This window comes from Ostrea edulis, chromosome 8 (genome assembly GCF_947568905.1).
Source record: "Ostrea edulis chromosome 8, xbOstEdul1.1, whole genome shotgun sequence".
NCBI classification, from domain to species: domain Eukaryota; kingdom Metazoa; phylum Mollusca; class Bivalvia; order Ostreida; family Ostreidae; genus Ostrea; species Ostrea edulis.
This window is the reverse complement of record NC_079171.1, coordinates 13890966-13911989: the sequence shown is the minus strand read 5'-3', so window position 1 is coordinate 13911989 and position 21024 is coordinate 13890966. Positions and strand designations below refer to the sequence as shown.

The following is a 21024-nucleotide window of genomic DNA, read 5'->3' as shown; positions in this document are numbered from 1 at the left end:
TCATGCAGGTAAAAATAATAAGAACAGACCAAGCTTGATGCATTTTACTGAACTCGTTTGTAATAAAAGCATAGAACCAAAAATCAAGACAATGGATCAAACATTGTATCAAGCGTTTATATTGAACAATATCGATATTTCGGTGAATCGTTTCAGCCCTAGACTAGAAAACTAAACTGATCAAGAATTATTGAACAAAAGCAAAAGTGTCGTGTATCTCTTCAGTCTTTTCAATGGACAGATGAGTTTTTTGTGGATCTTGTTAAGTACTTTATCTCAGATGCATGTTGAACATATTCATATATTAAGAACATTACGTTTTTTCTAGGTAGTAGATATGATACCAAGTGAACTCCTGTTGGCTTTCGTGGCGTTGTGGATACTGGTAGTAATTGCTATCATGGCAATACTTTATTTCTGGAGCTCTCAGCAGTTTGGAAGAAGGTCATTCATACACGACATTGAGACAGACAACGACAGAAATTACCATAATGATGCACTTCCTCTTCAGACGTTTGGATTCCAAGTCTCTGAGTATGAGAACAACGCCCCTCAATTTCTGGACGTCATTGAGGAAATGTCCAAACCTTATGTGCAGTCTTGCAAAAAGAAATATGCAGAGGTGGATGTGAAGACTGGAATCAGATACCTGAACACTCTCGGGGGCAAGTTAACCTAGCTTATTGTAAGAAGTGTCTGGCGGTCCATTTAAGTAAGCCTTCATGTTTAAACTTAGTTGTTTCTCACTTTGGTAAAAGCAAGAGCTTTTTAAACTGGGTCTGTCCATTTTTGTCTGTCTGTAACACTTTGTTTCTTGATAAATCTGAGTACCGTTTTTTAATGTTTTAGAAATGAGATGTGTCCATGACATGATGACTTAAGGATGACCTTACAAGTCAAGGTCACATGTTAAGAAATGGTTTAGTATTGTATCTCAATATGTAAGTTTTAGCAATGAAATTTCACCATGAACAGTCAGGGGCATAATGCAAACATGATATTACAAACATAACCCATTTTAGTTATATTTTTGTCCCATTGAGTTACTTCTCTTTGCTCATGTACTAAATCAATTACCGCGTGGTACTCTTAATAACTCAAACAGGTTATGTTTAGTTAACTTGCAAAACAAGCAATCCTGTTTTACTAACATAAAGGGATGCATTTTTGTTTTAACAAGGATATAGCAATACATGACTTGTATAAGGGGATGGAGACAAGTTTTACATCATCACGTATTATATTCTGAAGTTTCAACCATTACCTGTTAGTTAAAATAATGCTTATCAAGTGATTAGTTAATACTGTCCACAATCGACCTTTAGCAATCATATTAATGCTGATAATGCTCTGACAATGAAAACGCAAGAAAAATATCAAGCCCAGACGTCTAATTTAAAATTAACAATACCCAGGTAATGTTGCAACTGCAGAACAGAGATGAGCTTCTCGACACATATCCCAGCTCGAGAAAAGTCTCAAAATGTCCACTATTAAAACAGTTTTATAACTTCATTTTCCAGGTATATCTCAACATAGGAACCACAAAAACCTTTCTAATGCAATAGAGCACATTCTTCGGATGAGAGAAGTAAAGCGTATTAATAGCTCTGGACTTCCGGATGACTTCTCTATGGAACGTCTTGTTGAAATCCTAGTCAGAACCGGAAATTACGAATTGGCTGATGTGATTCATGCCGTATATCAGTGCCGCTATGAAGGTAGGAATTCATGAGGGCCCTGTATATAGGTGGGAACTGTATAGCGATCAGTCTGTACCTGCCTCCGTGATTTGCAAGACAGTTTTTGTACTTGTTTTACCTATCCCTGCAGCTATTGAATCGTTTATATAGGAATTTTTACCGTTTTTGCCTTACCTTTAAAAAATTCAATTCATTCTTCAATTTCTATCAATGGTTTACATATCAATTTTGAGTCTGGGCTTTTCGACCTATTTTTGAGTGAGTTATATACCTTGAAATTAGCAAATTTTGAGGATTAGAGAGTTTTCCAGATGTTTTTGCTATTCCGGCAGCTAATGAATTGCAAATTATATATGAACTCATATCAATAGGTTACAGATCAATATTTTTCAGTAAATAATATGCCACAAAATGGAATATTTTATGATGCTTGCCATTAGACTATGTGTAGTTTATCCTCAGTCCTATGAATTTTCAAAAAAAATAAAAATAGAATGACTTTTACCTTTGACAAATGAAATTAAATTCTGATTGATTTCAATATTTCAAATCTTTATGTGTACCAGGTTTGTTCCCTGAACCAGAGGAATGTGCTGAGAAGATTTTTACTATGAAAGGTATAGGTGAGAATACAATTCTACTATATAACTGGTAATTGTATATTGAAATATATCTCATGTTATGAATTACACTGTGTATGCAACACATATTCATTATAGAGATTTATCAGCCTACTTGAACTCACTAGATAATATACGTAAAATATATCATGTTATGAATTATATATCTCAACTGATTCGATATGCAAGAGCTTGTTCTGGGTATAGTCAGTTTTTAAATCGAGGTAAGCTACTGACAAACAAGTTGATGGTACAGGGATTTCAACAGTCTCGATTGAAGTCAGCATTTCGCAAATTCTATGGTCGTTATAACGATCTAGTTCGTCAATACAACCTCGCATTCGGTCAAATGCTGTCTGACGTGTTTCATACCGATTGTTAAGCCGTTCTTGACACACTGATTTTGACTGCAGATAACTCCGTTTACCTGATCAGGATATGGGGCTCACGGCGGGTGTGACCGGTCAACAGGGGATGCTTACTCCTCCTAGGCACCTGATCCCACCTCTGGTATGTCCAGGGGTCCGTGTTTGCCCAACTTTCCATTTTGTATTGCCTGTAGGAGTTATGAGATTGATCACTGTTCGTTATCTTCACTTGCATACATATACATTTGGCTTTTATTGCTTTCTGGTCAGCATTTGTAAATGGTGCTGAAATTTTGCTATATTTTACACAATATGCATTTAAAATTTCAGAGACAAATAAGATTTCCTTATTATTAAAAATTTGTAAAGGATTTTAGCACGGATTCATGGTTGAGTAGGAAATCAAAAACTGTTAACATCTTTAATATAGTTAATGAAAATGGGTTACTTATTGTAGAGGAGTTACAAAATGAAGTGGAAGAGAGAAATACTGAAATCATCCATAACAGCGAGGTTTTTGCACAAAGTCAAAGTGCTATAATTCAAGAGCTAGCAGAGTATAAGCTGGTAGTAAGGAATCTAAAGGCCAAACTGAAGGAGAATGAACACACCATTCAGCAGTGGAAAGAGTATGCAAGAGAGCTGGAAAATAAGCTTAAATTTTAAGATTAACAGTAAAAGCAAATGCAGCGTTGGGAGGCTAACCATACAGGACAGGTTTTGAACTTAATGCATCGAGAAACTAACTCGAGAAACTAACTCTCCTTTAGACATTTTGAAATATTGTATTCGGTATTCAATCTGTGTTTCTCTTTCCAATTTGAAATTGTCACTCTTCATACTTTTGATATATTTCACAGAAAGGTTATCTTAGGAAAATTTGCTCAAAATCTTCAATGTGGACAAATATTTAATTCCGGTATATCACACAATCAAGAGATTAACTTTCCCCATTTCTTCTTTTTACAATATTTCATTGAACAAATGTTGTAAAGGAAGCAAATATTGAAATGATCTGTGTTTTGAACACAAATTTCCAATGACAAACAATTGTCAGGATTTTTTGAAAATTGTTTTTATTTATTTGATTATCAGAATTTAGGATATCATGATATTATGCAATTCATAAATATAGTATTATTTACTGTTTAAAAGAACAAATTATGAGGTCGGAGTAGGTTAATAAATTGATAACACTACTCAGACCTCATAATAAATAATTTATCAACCTCAAGCAATGCTAGTTTTATTATCCTTAAGAATCTGAAAATGCTAATAGAAAATCCGCCAATTCCTTACTTTAAAAATCTGTTGATTTGTTAGTTTTGTACCAAATATTCATTACGAGCTCTTGCAACCGCATTTGTGGGTTACCTTGTGTTGACTGCGTCTTTATCATTCACAAAACCCTTTGGATTTTGGTGTCACTATTCCACAAAATCGTGTTACATGTATGTTTTCCTGACACTACGTTCTCAGAAAATGTGTCACCATTAGACTTAAAGGCATAGGGTCTATCTTTTATCTAAAAATGACATCACAATATTTTGCAAGAACTCCAAAAAACAAATTTGTAGTAATAATTATGAGTTATCGAAATCTGCAGTGGTTTGAAATTGAAGTAATTTTGACGTTTTAGCCCTTAATAAAAATTTTGTCTGGAGAACAATATATTAAACTGGTACCCCGCCGATTGTTGGCTACACACAAACATAAGAGATGTGAAGTCAACAGAGTACCAGTTTAGGCAAATGAGAAAAGGGAATTATTTTATAATTACTATCGTATCCAATGTGTTTGTAAACATTCTGAAGAACTTTTTGTGATTTTCTAGTTATGATCTTAAATTTTGCCACCTTTTTGGAACATGCAAAATTTCACTGATATCTTAGACCCTATGCCTTTAAGTGTTTACCAATCCTACATGATAATCAACATGTCTTATACGTATAAGAAATATCTCACGTGCACCATTTTATTGTCCTCTAAGGGAGATTACACATTTGTCACCCAGCACATGAAAGAGACATGAATTGTTTCTCTTTTTTAGAAGAAACGTGTGAATATTCGAATACACTTACTGTTTTCGTATAGCTGGGTGAATAATGTTTTACATTACTTTTAAAAAAAAACTTCAGATGAAATTTATCCATTTTGTAGTCAAATGTGAACATTCTATATCTTAGGTTTGAAGCATAGATCATGAAAAATAAACTTTGCAAAAGATTTTGGATGCAAGTGTTAGAGAATAATGGTATACATTTGATAGTAGGTAATGTGAAAATGAAACTTTGATTGCTTATTTTACATGTTCTATATATAAAAAGAAAACTCATACTACAGCCAAACAAAGATTCTAAAAATGATTCCTACCTGCCTCATCAAAATTCGTAATTTTTGGTCTGAGGAAACTATTCATTTTTGTTATTGATAAATGTGTTTGAGTGTTGGTATATATGTGATGAATAAGACTGTGCATTTTTTAAATCTTATTTCTGGTTTTGTTTTTTTATAATCATGTTTTGATACATTTACAGTTATATGTGCCATATGAATTTTATAAAAGATGTATTGTAAAGTTTAGGACCTTTACTTGATATTTGAAGATATTTGAAGATTTCTATCTTATGTTATTTCAGTGCTTTAATTCATTGTTTTTATTATGTTATTTCATTCTTTCTTTCATTCTCAGACAACCATGTTATGATTCAACGTTGCATTAAATGGTATAACATGTGATTGTTTTTCTTACCTCATCTGAGTCATTGTTGTTGTGCAAATAACCGTACGCCCGACCGCCCGCGGAGCATAAATTTTGCCATAGGCGACCAAAGTTTCTGGTATACACGCCCAACTGTCCGTGTTGAAATTTCTGCAAAATAAAATTTAGATGAATCAGATTTATAGAGACCACCGACCTTCCAAAGGTAACTGCGAAACTTTCTCACTTGCCGGCAAGAGCGAGATTCGAACCCTTGCCAACAGAGTTGAGAGGCCGTGTGATTTTGAGCGCGATGCTCTAACCATTCCGCCACGGAGGCCCCTAACCCCGATTTTAAAAAAAATTACAATACGCAGAACCAGCTCTTGTGTATGGAATGAGTTGAGAGATATAAACACCATATCCAGGTGATAATGAAATATTGCTACATGAAAATGGAGAAGCTGAAATCATCCCGTTTGTCATACAGTTGAGTTATCAGTTTGCCGTTAATGTCTACTTTCAAAAAATATCTAAGTATGAAGCAGAAGTGGACGACTCTGTGGTATCTTTTATTTCGAGCTCACAGGGATATAACGAATCGACATATGAATGAAAGTTATTCTTGTTAATAAACAAATCATCGTCATATGTATTTTGAAACCACCCTTGAAATATCATACGATGATTCAATACTTAAACAACACAGTAGCTAAGTACCTCGTTACTAGCTTGAAAATACGTATGTATATTTAATTGCTGTTATAAAATTTAGAAATTTATTTCAAAATTAAGGATTATCTTCCTCACGCATAGCTCTTATCCTTAGACGAATTTGACTACAATTTTTTGGCACACTGCTTTACCTTCTAACAGCTCTAAAACTTCGGCTTTCAAATATTTCCATTGAGTATCACTGAAGAGACAATATTTGTCGAAATGCGCATCTGGGGCATCAAGATTGGTACCGTATGAGTTTTACATACATGTACATGTTTTCACATCAATTCTTTATGTAGTATTGAGTAATCTATTTCCTTCTTGAGTTGGTAAAAATAATGCCTTTAGGTATGCTTCATCGAAGACTCAAGGCTGACGACCTATATTTTTTCTTCAGGGTTTTACGATTAAGATGTTCTTGTTCTCGTGCTCTGATATATTATACAGGGTTATCTTCCCATTGTTTTCATTTGCAATAGTTTTCACTGCCTTTTTGGAGGAAATCCCGCGGAAAATTAATGTTGATGATCGTCTGACCATTTCATTGATTTTACATTCACTAATGCATATTTGACCGCATATGAAAATTTGAATAAAATCTATATGGTAAAAACAACTTAGCTCCTTCTTCATTAATTAGTAGATAGTAATAACAGTAATTTTTGTAAATGACAGTTATTTCCTCAGTGCTAGTTGGTCTTTCGCAGGGTTGACAACTTTTACGAACAGTCAGCCCCGCATGTCTAGCTAATTTTCCAGTGAATTTCAAACAATATTGTTGCGATAAGTTTTCTTCTTCAAATATTAAACTTCTAAGAATTTCAAACAGACTCGCCATAAATTGTGAGATAGTGAAGATATAGTGGGTTGTTTTGAATTAAGATCTTTTTCATGAACAATTTGACAAGTAAAGCTCTAACTTTCATCATAGAACCTTACAGTAAGATTCACGTTCAGTTTACATCATGATCCAGGATGAGGTCAAAGTTCAAAGTTTTACACAGTCAAAGATATCTTTAAAAAATCTTTGAAAACATTCTTCATTTGAAAAGTGCAACTTTCAAATTGATAAGCAGCAATCTTCATGTAAATTCATGTAGTTGGAAATTTGTTTAAATCACAACACCTTATTGAGTTTTTTTCACACCATGCCACCAAGCCCTGGGGTTGGGATGGGGAGCAATAGGGATATAAAATATTACTTTGGAATATACATGTACAAATGATTTTTAAAAAAAAAAAACTTCTGATGCAGAACAAATTTAAGATTTAATTTATCAATTTGCATGAATTCGAACCTGCTTAAGACCACAACAGGGGATTAATGTGTTTGGTAAAAATACTTTTAAAAAATGTTTTTAAAGAGCTGACAGATGCAGCAATTTAATTGGTATTTGTTTTTCTGTAGTGTAGATTCACGAATCATGATGCAAATGTTGGTCCAGAATTTGGGTTTCAATGTCTACAATGATTCGATACCCCTATTACAACAGGCCCAAAACAACAATCATGTGTTGGTAATATCTGACTATCTATTTTTAGCTGACTTTTAAACATCTATTTTTAGTGCTGAAAATTTTCAGATTATCTGTTTCTGAATAGTTTGCTAGTTTGTCTGATTTTGTTGCAAAACGTCGAGGAGAAGGGTTTAAAAAATCATTGTGCACAGATTCGAGACCGTGGTAAGATATTTTAATCCTGTATATATATTTCGTTTAATTTTGTTTCAATTAATTGTATGCAAACCTGTATTTGCGCAGAAACAAAACAAACAAGATTGAAATGAACGATAACTATGTGCAGATTGGTTGTGAATATCTTAAGATGTCCGAAAGGTAATTTATCTCTAGCTTTCTGACGGTGTTTATCAGTTTGTTTGTTTTAATGGTTGTACACTTGGTATTTTTAGTGTTCTTAACTGGATATGATGTATAAACGAGAGTTGTTGTTTCAGAATTTATTTTAACGATCCTCTAATCATTCTTTGAACTTTATCTTATTTTTATAGATGTCCTCTTCACTTGCCTAGCAAGTTGAAAACCATCATAATAGACATTTTGTTAAAGTGGAAATAACATTTTATGATCTTCAAATGCTTAAGTATCTGTTTTTAGCTCAATTTCCAAATTTCTTATTTTAGTGCTGAAAATTCCCAAATAAACTGTTTCTAAATATAGAACCTTGAGTAATCAGTTTTCTGATAATTGAACAGATTTATACCAGTGGTTCATGAGTGGACAACTGTGTTCTTTGTATTCTTTATAGGAGTTATGAGATTTCTGCTCATTATCTTTACATTTTCATTAAAAACAGTAGAGGTTATTGTATATGTATATTTGTTCGTTGAAGCTTTAAGGTTGAAAGAAATACATTTCACCATATTTTGATACTGATGCAAAAGTTGTAGGTTGACGTAGATTCTACACTGAATAACCTGCTGGAAAAGCTTTTAACATTGATACAGCTCTATGAAGTAATATAAATTACGTTCCAAATAGTGTTTTAAATTTAAACATTTATTCAAAAATTTGGTGGGACTGCGTAGCAGGCTTAGCCTAAATGAGCCCTCTCCCTAGTGATCAAACAGGATATGTACATGTACAAAATTGTATGACATATCTAATTACTTTGGGATCTACAAGTACACAACATAAAAGATTAACAAGTATCTAAATATAAATAAATTGACCATGCACGACCTTCTTGACCTATTCCAAAAATACCAAAATTTACAAACACTGTAATTTTCTTATTTTTCATTTCTTGTACACAATTTTAATTAATATGTAAAGTACATCAATGGTTTATAAAACTTTAATGCAGACTAAATGACCTTGTGATCGGCATTTAATTATCAGATAAAATTATTTTTCAGCTTAGTCATAAGATATTTTGTGAATATGGGCCCATATTCTCAAACATATCGTACAGCGTTAAGTCTACATTCGCAGCGGGGTTGACGAAATCATTGATCATTGGTTTTCAAATAATGTGTTGATATTTGAGTGAAAACGGTAATCAGTATTGTCCTTTGTTTTACAATTTCATATGAGACATGTATAGTAAACTAGGTATACATAAATCACAGCGCACGGATGCTTCACAACAGATCAAGACGACAGTGAAAATTTTAATCGTGTTTCATTTTAATCTTTTTGACCATTATCTCAATCACATATATACAAACTTTGTGTTGGTCAGCTTTTCAACGACTAAATGTTTAAGGGTAAATATAATGAAAGTTTGTGTTGATGATATTCAGATCTCGGAAATAAATATCTACTTTATTTTGGTAGTCATATGCTTGTGGATTTGCTTGTGGTTTTCCTGTTGCAAACAGGGTGTTCTATTTGCACTAATTAATCAAATTTGACCTATATTGGTGAGGATTGTTGTTGTCTGTTTTTGTGCCCTAGTGCGATACTTTAAGACCGCAAATTTGCCATTGATGCTGGTGAAAACATCCAATTCCTACTTATTTTGACGTGGAATTTCATACCACATATTGTGGTATATAGTATGTATATCTAGAACCATCTAAAAGTTTTTAAAATTCTACCGTCAGCAATGCTTTCATACTCCTTTCACAACAGACCCAAAACAACAATCATTTGTTGGTAATACCTGACTATCTATTTTTAGCTGACTTTTAAAAATCTATTTTTAGTGCTGAAAATTTTCATATTATCTGTTTCTGAATAGTTTGCTAGTTTGTCCGATTCTGTCGTAAAACATCGAGGAGAATGTCTTTTAAAACCAATGTGCACAGGTTCAAGACCGTGGTAAGATGTTTTAATCATTTATATATTATTTCGTTTAAATTTTAATTCAATTAATTGTATGCAAACCTGTGTATGCGGAGAAACAAAACAAAGAAGATTCAAGTGACCGATAACTATAAAAGGTTAAAAGTCTACAGATAAAATTTCTATTCTTTGTATTTCTGTTTGTGTAGCAGAAACGACACAAATATATCTGAGGGACAACACTTTGCAGATAATTTCAGAACAAGACGTAAGCATTAGCAGTTACAAAATTCAAGGAATTCACACCAAAATATAATAATCGATTATTATATGTACAAAAATGAAATCTGCAGCATAATATTGCACTAGTACACTCGAATTAGCCTATTTCATAACTGGAGACATAAAAATGTCAATGTATTTGCTAAGGTCGTTAGCCTATGTTATTGACTGCAACATGTTTCTTTCTTACATACATGTACTTAAAACTTACAGTTCTTGACTGATTTCACGTGAAAGTATAAGAAATTTCGCCTTTTAGAATGGCTTTTCGTGCTAGGGATATGGATTGTGACGGATTGTGACCATGACTTGTATGTACTAGTTTGTTGTAGAATTCAATTTACACAAGTGATATAACTGCGGCGTCTATCGCATATAGCAGTGGTAGGTTTACATCATGTAAAAATAAGTTTATAATTTTCTATTATGAAAAGGTGAATATGACAAACAGATAACTCCTATTAAGAATACAAAATTCAAAATTAGAATGTTATAATAACGTAAGTCTAGAGTACAGAAACGGATGTTGAACCGAGTGAAGACATCTGTTTCCAATGTAGCGGATTTCATCCCTGGCATTGATCCTCGTGTATGACACTATGTACATGGGGTGTGATTTAGACGATGTATCAATTAACAACACGTGTTGGCCTGTTTATCAGAACGATTCAAACGCGAAATTTGGGAGGATTCATATTCTTATCTTTTTAGGTGACCTGAGTAAACTCAGCTGACCTATTGCAATTGGTTTTCGTCCGTCGTCGTCCGTCGTGAGTTAACTATTGAACATTTTTAACTTCTTCTTAATAACTACCAGTCCAATTCTTTTCAAATATGCTATGAAGCATTATTGGGACAAAGGGGACATAAATTATAAATTTCAGGACTCCAGCACACCTGGGTCTCTAGGGGCGGGGCAAAAACTGTCCAAAATTTACCAATTTTCAAAAATCTTCTTCTCAAGAACCACACGCATGGAAGAAAAGCTAAATCCATAGTGATGTAGAGCAGGAAGGCCTCTACCAAAATTGTAAATTTCATGATCCCCGGGGTAGCGTTTCTGACCCCATGGCGGGGCCAAACTTGTTATATAGTGTTTATGTGTAAAACACTTAAATAACATTTTCTTTAGTGTTTTTGATACTATATTGAAACTAAATGGATATAGCAGGTAGTCTTTTACCAAAATTGTAAATTTGATTTTCCCCAGAGTAAGGGTTTTGACCCCAGGATGGGGCCAAACTTAGTATATAGTATTTATGTGTAAGTTTGCTGATACTGTCTAAAATCTAAATGTATTGCATACTTAGGAATAGCAGAAAAGGATTTACAAAAATGGTGAATTTCAAAACCCAGGATTATGACTTTAGGATGAGTCCAAATTAGTCATATATTTTGATGTTTTAATTTAATACACCTATTATTTAAAGCCTTTCATCAGTGTGTGCACTTTTGAGGGCAGTGAAGTTTTAAGAACACATCTTGTTTTATACTGTTGCTTAACATTAGAATTTAGCTTAGATATTCAGAACAGGAATTTTTTTCTAGATTTCATAGCCCATGGAAGTAGTGATACTTTTTCACTAGTATTCAGGTTACCAATAAGGTCTGTGGGTCTCTTGTTTTAATATTTCCACAATCCGGAAGACAAGCCCCTGTGTACGCAGCGTCTGCGTTCTATTACCGGAAGTCTCACTAGAACTATAAAACTGGTAAATGTTATGAATCCCGTTTTGTTTAAATATTATACATAAAAAATTAATGGTGCAAATACCGAAAGCTAACACAAGGCATTACAAAGGAACTCCTTTTGTAGGTGAACAAAGTATCGGTGACAGAGGTTGAAATGCCAGACTATGACCAAGAAACAGGTATTTGGGGTGTTATTCGTGCAGTATGGAACGTAGTCGATGCATCAGTTACCACACGTACTCGAGAAAAGTTTTATCAACATATAAATGTCTCTCATTTCTTACCGACCGGTATCGGTAGCTCAGTGGTAGAGCCTTCGCTTTGTAACCGGGAGGTTGTGATTTCGTGCCCCGCTCGTGCCAAGCCTAAGACGTTAAAATAAGTAGATATTGCTCCGTCGCCAAATCACTCAGCATTTAGAAGTGAGAATCACAGGTCTTTCTGATATGACCTTAAAAACGGAGGTCCCGAGTCCAGCAGGCGTTAGCACTATAAAAAACCTTCACTGCAACGGCTTAGCGGAGGTCTATATTTGTGGTACTTCACCTAAATGTGTACCGCTGGTGATGTCTTAATATGTGGGGGGGGGAGGAATTTCGACAGACATAAAATAATCAATCAATCAACCTCTTTCTTATCTTCTCAGTTAACTGACCGCATTTTATGTTCAGCGTTAATCTGCCTTTCAAATGTGAGCTTCAAAAGGCAGTTAAATTGCATTTTGTGGAATTGCTTACTTGATATAGAAAGGTCATTGTTAAGAGTTTCTATGCACATTCCACAGTTAATAGATTTGGAAATTGTAATTTTCATCCATAAGTTTCTGTTAAATCAGAGTTGTTTTTTTTTTGGTAACAATAAACGTGTATTCTTCTTTTACACTTTTTGCATAGGATTTGTGAATACTCGTCCGAGTTACTTGAACAATTATGATTTTATTTCAGAGGAGCAAATACTGCAAAGAGAGAATGAACAGATGATTAGAATGTTGCAGTGCAAATCGTGTAACGCTTCTCGAGCGACGCGAGTGATAATATCATGTGGGCATTTGATTTGTGACCCCTGCACAATACTTAATCACTCATGCTGCTGTTGTCACAAACCAATAACTAACACTCATCAGATTTGTTTGGCAGGAAGAAATTGTAACAGGCAGATTTTTAAAGCTTGACAATTTCATGAACTTGACACTAACTTTTTAGATTAAAGCTTTAGTGTACATTTATTACATACGTGACTTTGTTTATCTCAGTCATTAATCACCAATAAAGTAGTGAACAAATGTAGCATATACTTTCATTGTTTTGCATTCAGGTAAGTCTTGTATGATAGTGGAGTGGTTGTGGGGTGCACGTACAAGGGATTTTAGCAAACTGCCCTCGTACGTGGGTGTGTATGAGAAATGTTTCGGTATTTCGGTATGAAGAAGCGTATTGATGATGGTGATGCTGATGACGATGATGCTGATGACGACCATGGTGATGATAATGATGAGGATCGAAAAAGAAGCGGCCACTGCAACTCGAATCGGAGAGAAAATGACGACCATGGTGATGATAATGAATCGGATCGGAGAGAAAATTGGATGGTCACTCAATGAATACATGCTTCAGCATTTCAACCTTCATTCACCATTACGAAGAGGAACAGGAGTTATATTGTTGGGTGCTATTTACTTTGTGTTTGATTGTTTTGGTGCAGGAAGAAAGAGTTTGCTAGATCTAATCATGTTGCAGATGAGTTATTGAATCAGCCATTTGCATTTGGGTAGGTCTAGCATTGACTTGCAGCGAGGTTACAGTTCGTCTGGTCTTTTATTTTATTTCATGTAGTACAGCGTCTTGTGAATTTGGTTTGGTAAACCGGTGATTATTCATTCTGAAAACGTTCTTTACTTTCGTACATTGATTTCTTGTGTATCGTCATATAATAGTTGGAAACCATTTTTTCGTTACATATATTTGATCCTTTATTTGAATATGTAAAGTGCAACTGATTTTGATGCTTGCTTGAGTGAGAATCAATCATATCTGTTCCTAGTAATCCGATGCATATGGGTACTAAATTGACAATGAGGATCAGCAGCAAATTCCACAGAACATAATTGCTGAATTAGTAAGGCAGCTATTCTGCTGGGTGTCAGAAATATTTTGTTCGTATTTAAACTTCATATTCCCATGGACATACTTGAAGTCATGATTGAGGAAGAAGAGTTGCTGAGGATCTCCGATCCTAGGGAGCCGTGCTGTTGCTGGACCCGGATCCTCAACCCGAGGAAGAGTTCATATGCCCTGCCTAAGCATGTCATGAAAAATATAAGAAAAACAACACTCCCCTAACACTGTAAGATGACATACGAGAGGATGATCACCAAGTTCCAATTCATGTGAAGAACGGACAGATCTTGAGGCACCGACAGAAGGTTAATCGCCAAAGGCAAAAGGGAACAGTGTCATTCTCCAGAATTAAATGGTCACCAACCATAAATACCGGGATCCAGATATATCCAGGGGAAATCTCGAGTTTCCAATGTCAGCAGACCATCCAAAGACCACTAGTTGGAGAGGTTCTGTGGAGAAAGGGTTACATTGAAATTTAGGAGAGAGGTCGTTTGCTGCATTACAAACACCACCAGTGGTTCATGTTTGCAGAGAATTTGATTCGTCCAATTGCAATGGATTATTGGGGCTGTTTGGTGTATGTGGGTTTTTTTTTCGATTTATTGTTACTGTTATGATGACTATAGTTTCTACCTTTCTATTATTTGCTTTTGATAAAGATTTAATTATGTTAATGTTAAACGTTACGATTGTGATTTACATTGTTGTTTTATTCAATGGAGTTAAATATATACACGTAGATCTCCTTATCACGATTATTATAATGAAAGAATAAAAGAAATTGTTCAGTCAATATTACATTAATCATATACTTGGGGATAATTATGCAGATTCTGCACTGCGTGATACGGGTGTCTTCAAAATAGCCGATATCAGCGACTGGTTCGAAAACCCCTATCACATATCAGACCGGCGTGCAAAAATGCATGTCAAACCGAAAATTACGTATTCGTTAGGAACATTTAACGTATCAATATTTCTACTGTAGTAAATCAATGTATATTTACCACAGTTTATTATAATTGATATATCAAAGTTTTTACATGTACCATAGCTGATCAATGTACCGGAGATGTACAATTATAGTGATTCATTGTACATAAGTTTTTACTAGAGTAAATCATTGTATCAAGGTTTTTACCATTGAAAAGCAATGTTTCAAATATTCCTTGATTTACCTTTAAAATGCAAAAACGTAACGCGCATGGGATAACAAGAATATTATTTTACAAGAAGAAAAAAAAACATCAAAAATACAATCCCGTTCATATGAAATTATTAAAATATGAAACAGTGCAGTATATGATAAATAGAATATTATATACCAAATTCCAAATCATATGTCATATCAGCCTCGGGCAACGTCTACCTGCTTTCCGTATGCATACCAGCTGCTTGAAATGCTTAGAACATAGCGGGCTGGATAGGAATGGAAGCCTCACGTAATTATAAAAATGGTCCAAAGGTATTGTTAACTATATGACTATTTTTGGAATGTTTGCGAACTGGATAATTCCTGGTGCGTATATAATTTTTAAAATCAGTTGTATTGCATAATAAAGAGATGTAGGTCACATCAAGTTTCTTTGTCAGTGTAATGTAAATGAATTGACTGCAAATGACAATTACGATTTTTGTGAGATGTAAATGTTTTTCAGGGTACGTGGGTTGGGGTTCTACACCATGTGGTGGATGAGCATGATTGGTCGCGAAATCCGCCAAATTCGAATCCCACTAAAGGAAGTACACATACGGTATAGATGGTGGCTGTAGAATGGCTGTGATAATTAATTATGTTGCTTTTTATATTGTTTGAAACACTTTTACATAGATCTAGAAATGATGTGTCATAATATTTTTAGTTCACTCTAAAACTAATTAAGATGTGATCCAGTTCATGGGCCTGACTCTTAACACTAATTAGGATGTGATTGGGTTCACAGGCCTGACTCTAACACTAATTAGGATGTGATCGAATTCACGGGCCTGACTTTACACTGATTAGGATGTGACTGAGTTCATGGGTCTGACTCTAACACTAATTAGGATGATTGATTATATCCCTAAATTAATTACTTAAGTTTTACAAAAATATGTTGCTTTGTAACATAAGCTTATTGAGCATGGTTACCAATATTAAACATTTATTTCAATAGTGGAAAATACCTGTAGTGTAAAGCCATGCATCATGTGCATTATTCCTTATTTTATAAAATTTTGTGGTCAAGAACATATATAAATCCTATATGAGAATTTTAAAACATATTACCTTATCAATGTTTTCTAGCAATTGTATGATGCTGGTACCTAAACTTTGTATTTCTTTTACTGTATTTAATAAGTACCGATACACTGAGGAGCTGCTTGTTCAATTGAAATTTTAGTACCCAGTGGCAGATATAGAGTGGCCGGGGTGGGGGTTGGAAGTTTGAATCCCTCTCCCTTTGTAGAATATTTTTTTTGTTTTTAATTTGAAAAAGTATTTTTTTCAGGGTTTCTATCTCCCCACTCCTCTCTTAGGTAGAAAATGTACAAACTAGGATGGCACCCCCCCCCCCCACTGAAAATTGTCTGAATCTGCCACTGGTACCGATATTATCTTTAAATTTACCAGTACTGTCAACCAACTTTTATTCGCAGGACAAGTTTTGTTTTTGAAATCTATTTGCAACTTTTTGCATTAAAGAGAACACTATATAGATATGAAATGAGATAAATTTATGGCAACATACTGAACTGCAAAATAAATAAAGAGTCTTTCAACAACTTGTCGTCAGTATCCACCCCGCAGTCATGAAGTCAACATCATGCTCTGTCTGTCAGAGAGATTTTACTCGTCCTGATAATCAAAGTAGACATATGCGAAATGCTCATGGGAGCAATTAACCATATCCTCAAAGCACTGGAGCGTATCCTCAAACTATGGAACATATCCTCCTCAGGACTTCACTCTCCTCCTCCTCCTCCTCCTCCTCCTCCGGACTTCATTCCTCCTCCTCCTCCTCCTCCTCAGGACTTCACTCCTCCTCCTCCTCCTCCTCAGGACTTCACTCCTCCCCCTCCTCAGAACCTCATTCATTCTCCAGAAAAAATATGGTATCAGAAGGCATGATGGATGATAAGTTTCAGTTTGTGCAACCCTTCACCATGATCGTCGCGGGACCAACGATGTCGGGAAAATCTACCTTTATCAAAAATTTACTTCTACTACATGAACATCTCATTCGTCCTGCACCTGAAAGAATTTTGTGGATTTACAAACGATGGCAACCCCTTTATGACGAACTTAATCACCATTGTCTTGGGGGGGGGGGGGGTCATATTTCCATGTAAGTATCAAAAACTACAGTACAACACCAAAGGAAAAGTAGGCCGGTAATTGTTGCTTATCAAAGTTCTGACAAGTACACACACACATTCACAATTAAAGTGTGGAACTCGTCAATTGATAGATCTATTGATTATGACAATTTGTTCAATACAATAATTAGTGTACCAATTTTCGGTCATCTGGCGGGAAAGATAATTTCGTTTGGGCATTTTTTTTAGAGTGTGAGAACTATAGGGTCAGTGATAAAAAGGGAGCTATTATATTGTAAATGATATTCTTTATATATCATAAGCACTGTATATATATATATACATACATACATACATACATACATACACACACACACACATACATGCATACATACATACATATATATATATATATATATATATATATATATATATATATATATATATATATAAAACGTGTGTTACTTACGATTTGAATGACAGACTCTTTTCTGATACAAATGAAATGAAAATATGTGTTCTAGAAGGATGCGCACACGTAATATCGGGAGAAGGGGGGGGGGACAGGTTTGTCCCCTACGCTTTTTTAATTACGATTTGAGTGACGGACATTTTTCTTAACTAATGAACCACCCTCCACCCATATATATATATATATACTAGACTCTGGGAAGCCTTTTTTTTTTAAAAAAATTTTGCATGTCGATGATGTCGAAAATGTGTTCTTGAAGGATGCGGACACGTAGTGTCAGGAGTGGGGGCGTCAGAGGGGAGGGCTGTCCCCTCCGCCTTTTTTTCAAACATAAATATTACTGTTATTTTACTATGAAGATGTTCATCGACAATCCAGCCCCCCCCCCTCCTCCCACTTTTTTTAAATGTAGTAAATTGCGGTAAACGTAAAGAATTCTTTTCTGTTCCCAAAGTAGTAAATCTAACCTCCCACACATACACTTACACTAGACTCTGGGAAGCCTTTTAATAAAAAAAAATTTTGCGTGTCGATGAATTTCTGTCTGGCCCTCACTTTTCATAAACGATGTGAACAAAATGATTGAATATCAACCACTTTGGGGAAATTAACATTTTTGGTGGGTGAAAATTTGTTTTTTGTGTTGTATTATATTTCTGGCCATATCAAGTAATGAAGAAACGTTTAGATTTCATACTTACAACAGATTTTCATGTTAACTGAGGCTGCATTAGGACCTGACCCAAGGACATATCGTCAAGTTCAAGGTTTTTATGTCACACAGCTCCAACGGAAGACTTCTCTTTGCTTTGCAACAAGCTTTGCTCTAGTTTAGTGTAATGTTGGTGCAGGTTAATTAATGCAAGCGAGAATTTGCGAATAAAATTTTCCCCCTTTTCTGCTTACATTTTGATTAACAACTTTTTAATAGGCCCATAATACTAACTTAAACTAACAGATTTATAAGAGAATATATTCATTTTAATGTGATTTGTTTCATTGCTGCAGAATTTCAGTTCAAAATGGGCCGAAACTGTCCTGGTTTCTTGAATAATCTTTTTAATGTTTAAACATGTGAATTTTGGTATTGATCAGCGATTATCCCTTACACTTTTGGTGTCTCAGTTTGATCTCTTCCCTGACTGATGAGGCCCAGGGAGACAAACTGACATACATAGTCATCAGATTCATTTACCATGAAAATTGGTAGGACTGTATAACCTTGTGATTTTCATACAGACCTACTTTTCAATTATGAAACCACAAGATTTCTATGCATCACATAACTTATATACATTACAGAGTTGGTCAATTCTGTAGATCAATAATAGCTATTTAAAATCACTTTCAAGGGAAATTTATTTAAAACACCTCATTAAAATGTAATGAACTTGATCATTGCCAATGAAGTTCCATTCTATAATTAGAGGTCGCGTCATCAAACTAGCACGTGACCTGTGTGTACACAATGAATGAAGTTCTCATAAATATGATCTCTACCATGCCACATGAATTTTGCAATATTTGCAAAATTAGTTTTATTGTTTAATATCATTAACTATGACTTTGTTAAAATGAAACTGTACACAAAATTAACAAGACCAAATTTCCTTTACAGAGATAAGACGACATATGTAACAAATTGATGCATCAACTCCTGCAAGGAAATTTGTTGGGTTTTGTGAAATAAAAGCGTAATATTTCCTCAAGATTAATGGATGTTTTGAGACGACTAACACATGTATTCATTATACAGAGGTAGTAAACAGTTGTTACTATTGCATACCAGTCTGAGTCAGCACGGACAGAGTTAAAGGTTGCACATGTTCAGTGAAAAGTACATCAAGGAGAATACATTTGGCAGAAATTTCTTTTTTTTTTTTAATAATATCATATAAAACATTCAGAACAACTGGATCCCGCATGTACATGTGTATTACACTTGTAAGCTGTCTTGGTTACTGGGAGTACAAGACCAACAGTCTGGCAAATGATTTATAACCAGACTGTTAACAGGTTCTGTCCCTTGGTACACCCTGGAATCAAGTCAACAAATCATGCTTTCTTTGACTTTTTAAATTGTTTTTGTATTCATATAACACAATTATTTTCATTTATATAATTATTCAAACATTCATGCTTTAGACATAAAACATTTAGAACAACTGGATCCTGCTTGTACAAGTGTATTATACTTGCATATTGTATTTACTAAACTCTTATACTGATATTGATTACAACTTCACATGTATTCACACAACATTATCATTATCCACTGTCTCTGAAACTGGCACTGTCCTTAGATGTGTGAAGCAGTTTGGTTATTCTATTGTATATTTCATTATGTTAGTTTAAATTCAGTCTGAAATCAGTATTTCATATATAATCAGATGTGTGCAGAGTAGTAGTAGATCTGAATGATTGTTATTTATTTATATTGTTATAATTAATTACTAGTTAAACTGTACGTGCCCTTGATTGGTGAATAAACTCATTATTATTATTATAAAGTAAACTACTGGTATTCATTCTTATTCATGTTTGTTGGTATACAAATTAAAGTACTATTAGGTCCCCATCACATGGCAGGTCCCTAAGACTGGCTAGAGTAATCACTCTGGCTTTGTCGTTACGGAGTCACTTGAATCGCTCAAGAGACCTTTTGCTATATGTCTTCACTGGTCATAAACATTTAACATTTGAAGCTTCTTCTTTTGAACACCTGAACCAGTTCTAACCAATTTTGGTATAAAGTATAGATGTATAAAGGGGAACAGAAATGAACCCTCTACCACACTTGTGAAATTTACAAACCCTAGGTTTAGGACCCCAAGTGGAACCAAATTGGTCATATATTGAAAATACGTCATATCTTTGAAAAACTTCTTTACTTCGAGAGAGCAAGGTGGCAAAATGTTTGCATGATTATTATGAGTCATCTACTATAGTTGTGAATTGTTTACTTGAACTATAAGCATATGAGGTGCAGTGACTCCTTCCTTCTTGTCCAAAGTAATTTTGTCTTGTTTCAATTCATGTTAACTCGGTCTTTTGGGTTTTTCAGCTCACCTGAGCTGAAAGCTCAAGTGAGCTTTTCTGATCGCCTGTTGTCCGTCTGTAAACTTTTTACATTTTTGATTTCTTCTTCAGAACCAATGGGCTAATTTCAACCAAACTTGACCAAAAGCATCCTTGGGTGAAGGGCTTTCAAATTTGTTCAAATGAAGGATCATGTTCCTTTTAAAGGGGAGATAATCATAAAAATGCTAAAATAGGGTGGGGTCATTTAAAAATCTTCTT

The 21024-nt window shown here is 34.5% G+C and overlaps 1 protein-coding gene and 2 long non-coding RNA genes across 4 annotated transcripts; all 3 read left to right on the top strand.

Annotated features, from left to right (window-relative positions):
* Positions 1–1503: 1503 nt before the first annotated feature.
* On the top strand, positions 1504–5474 carry LOC125660690 (uncharacterized). Of its 2 annotated transcripts, none has more exons than XM_056146955.1 (3): positions 1504–1721; positions 2270–2320; positions 3149–5474. In XM_056146955.1, the coding sequence occupies exons 1-3, from the start codon at positions 1583–1585 to the stop codon at positions 3355–3357; spliced, it is 399 nt and encodes a 132-aa protein (XP_056002930.1). In that variant the 5' UTR covers positions 1504–1582; the 3' UTR covers positions 3358–5474. The 2 variants fall into 2 exon arrangements, with proteins under 2 accessions (XP_056002930.1, XP_056002929.1); XM_056146954.1 differs by having other exon boundaries at positions 2270–2326.
* Positions 5475–7727: 2253 nt separating this feature from the next.
* LOC125660701 (uncharacterized) lies at positions 7728–20236 on the top strand. The gene is made up of 3 exons (XR_008797917.1): positions 7728–7794; positions 15611–15706; positions 19343–20236. It is a non-coding gene; the product is annotated as an uncharacterized LOC125660701 (long non-coding RNA).
* LOC125660695 (uncharacterized) lies at positions 9858–12859 on the top strand. The gene is made up of 3 exons (XR_008797920.1): positions 9858–9894; positions 10071–10126; positions 12777–12859. It is a non-coding gene; the product is annotated as an uncharacterized LOC125660695 (long non-coding RNA).
* Positions 20237–21024: the final 788 nt, after the last annotated feature.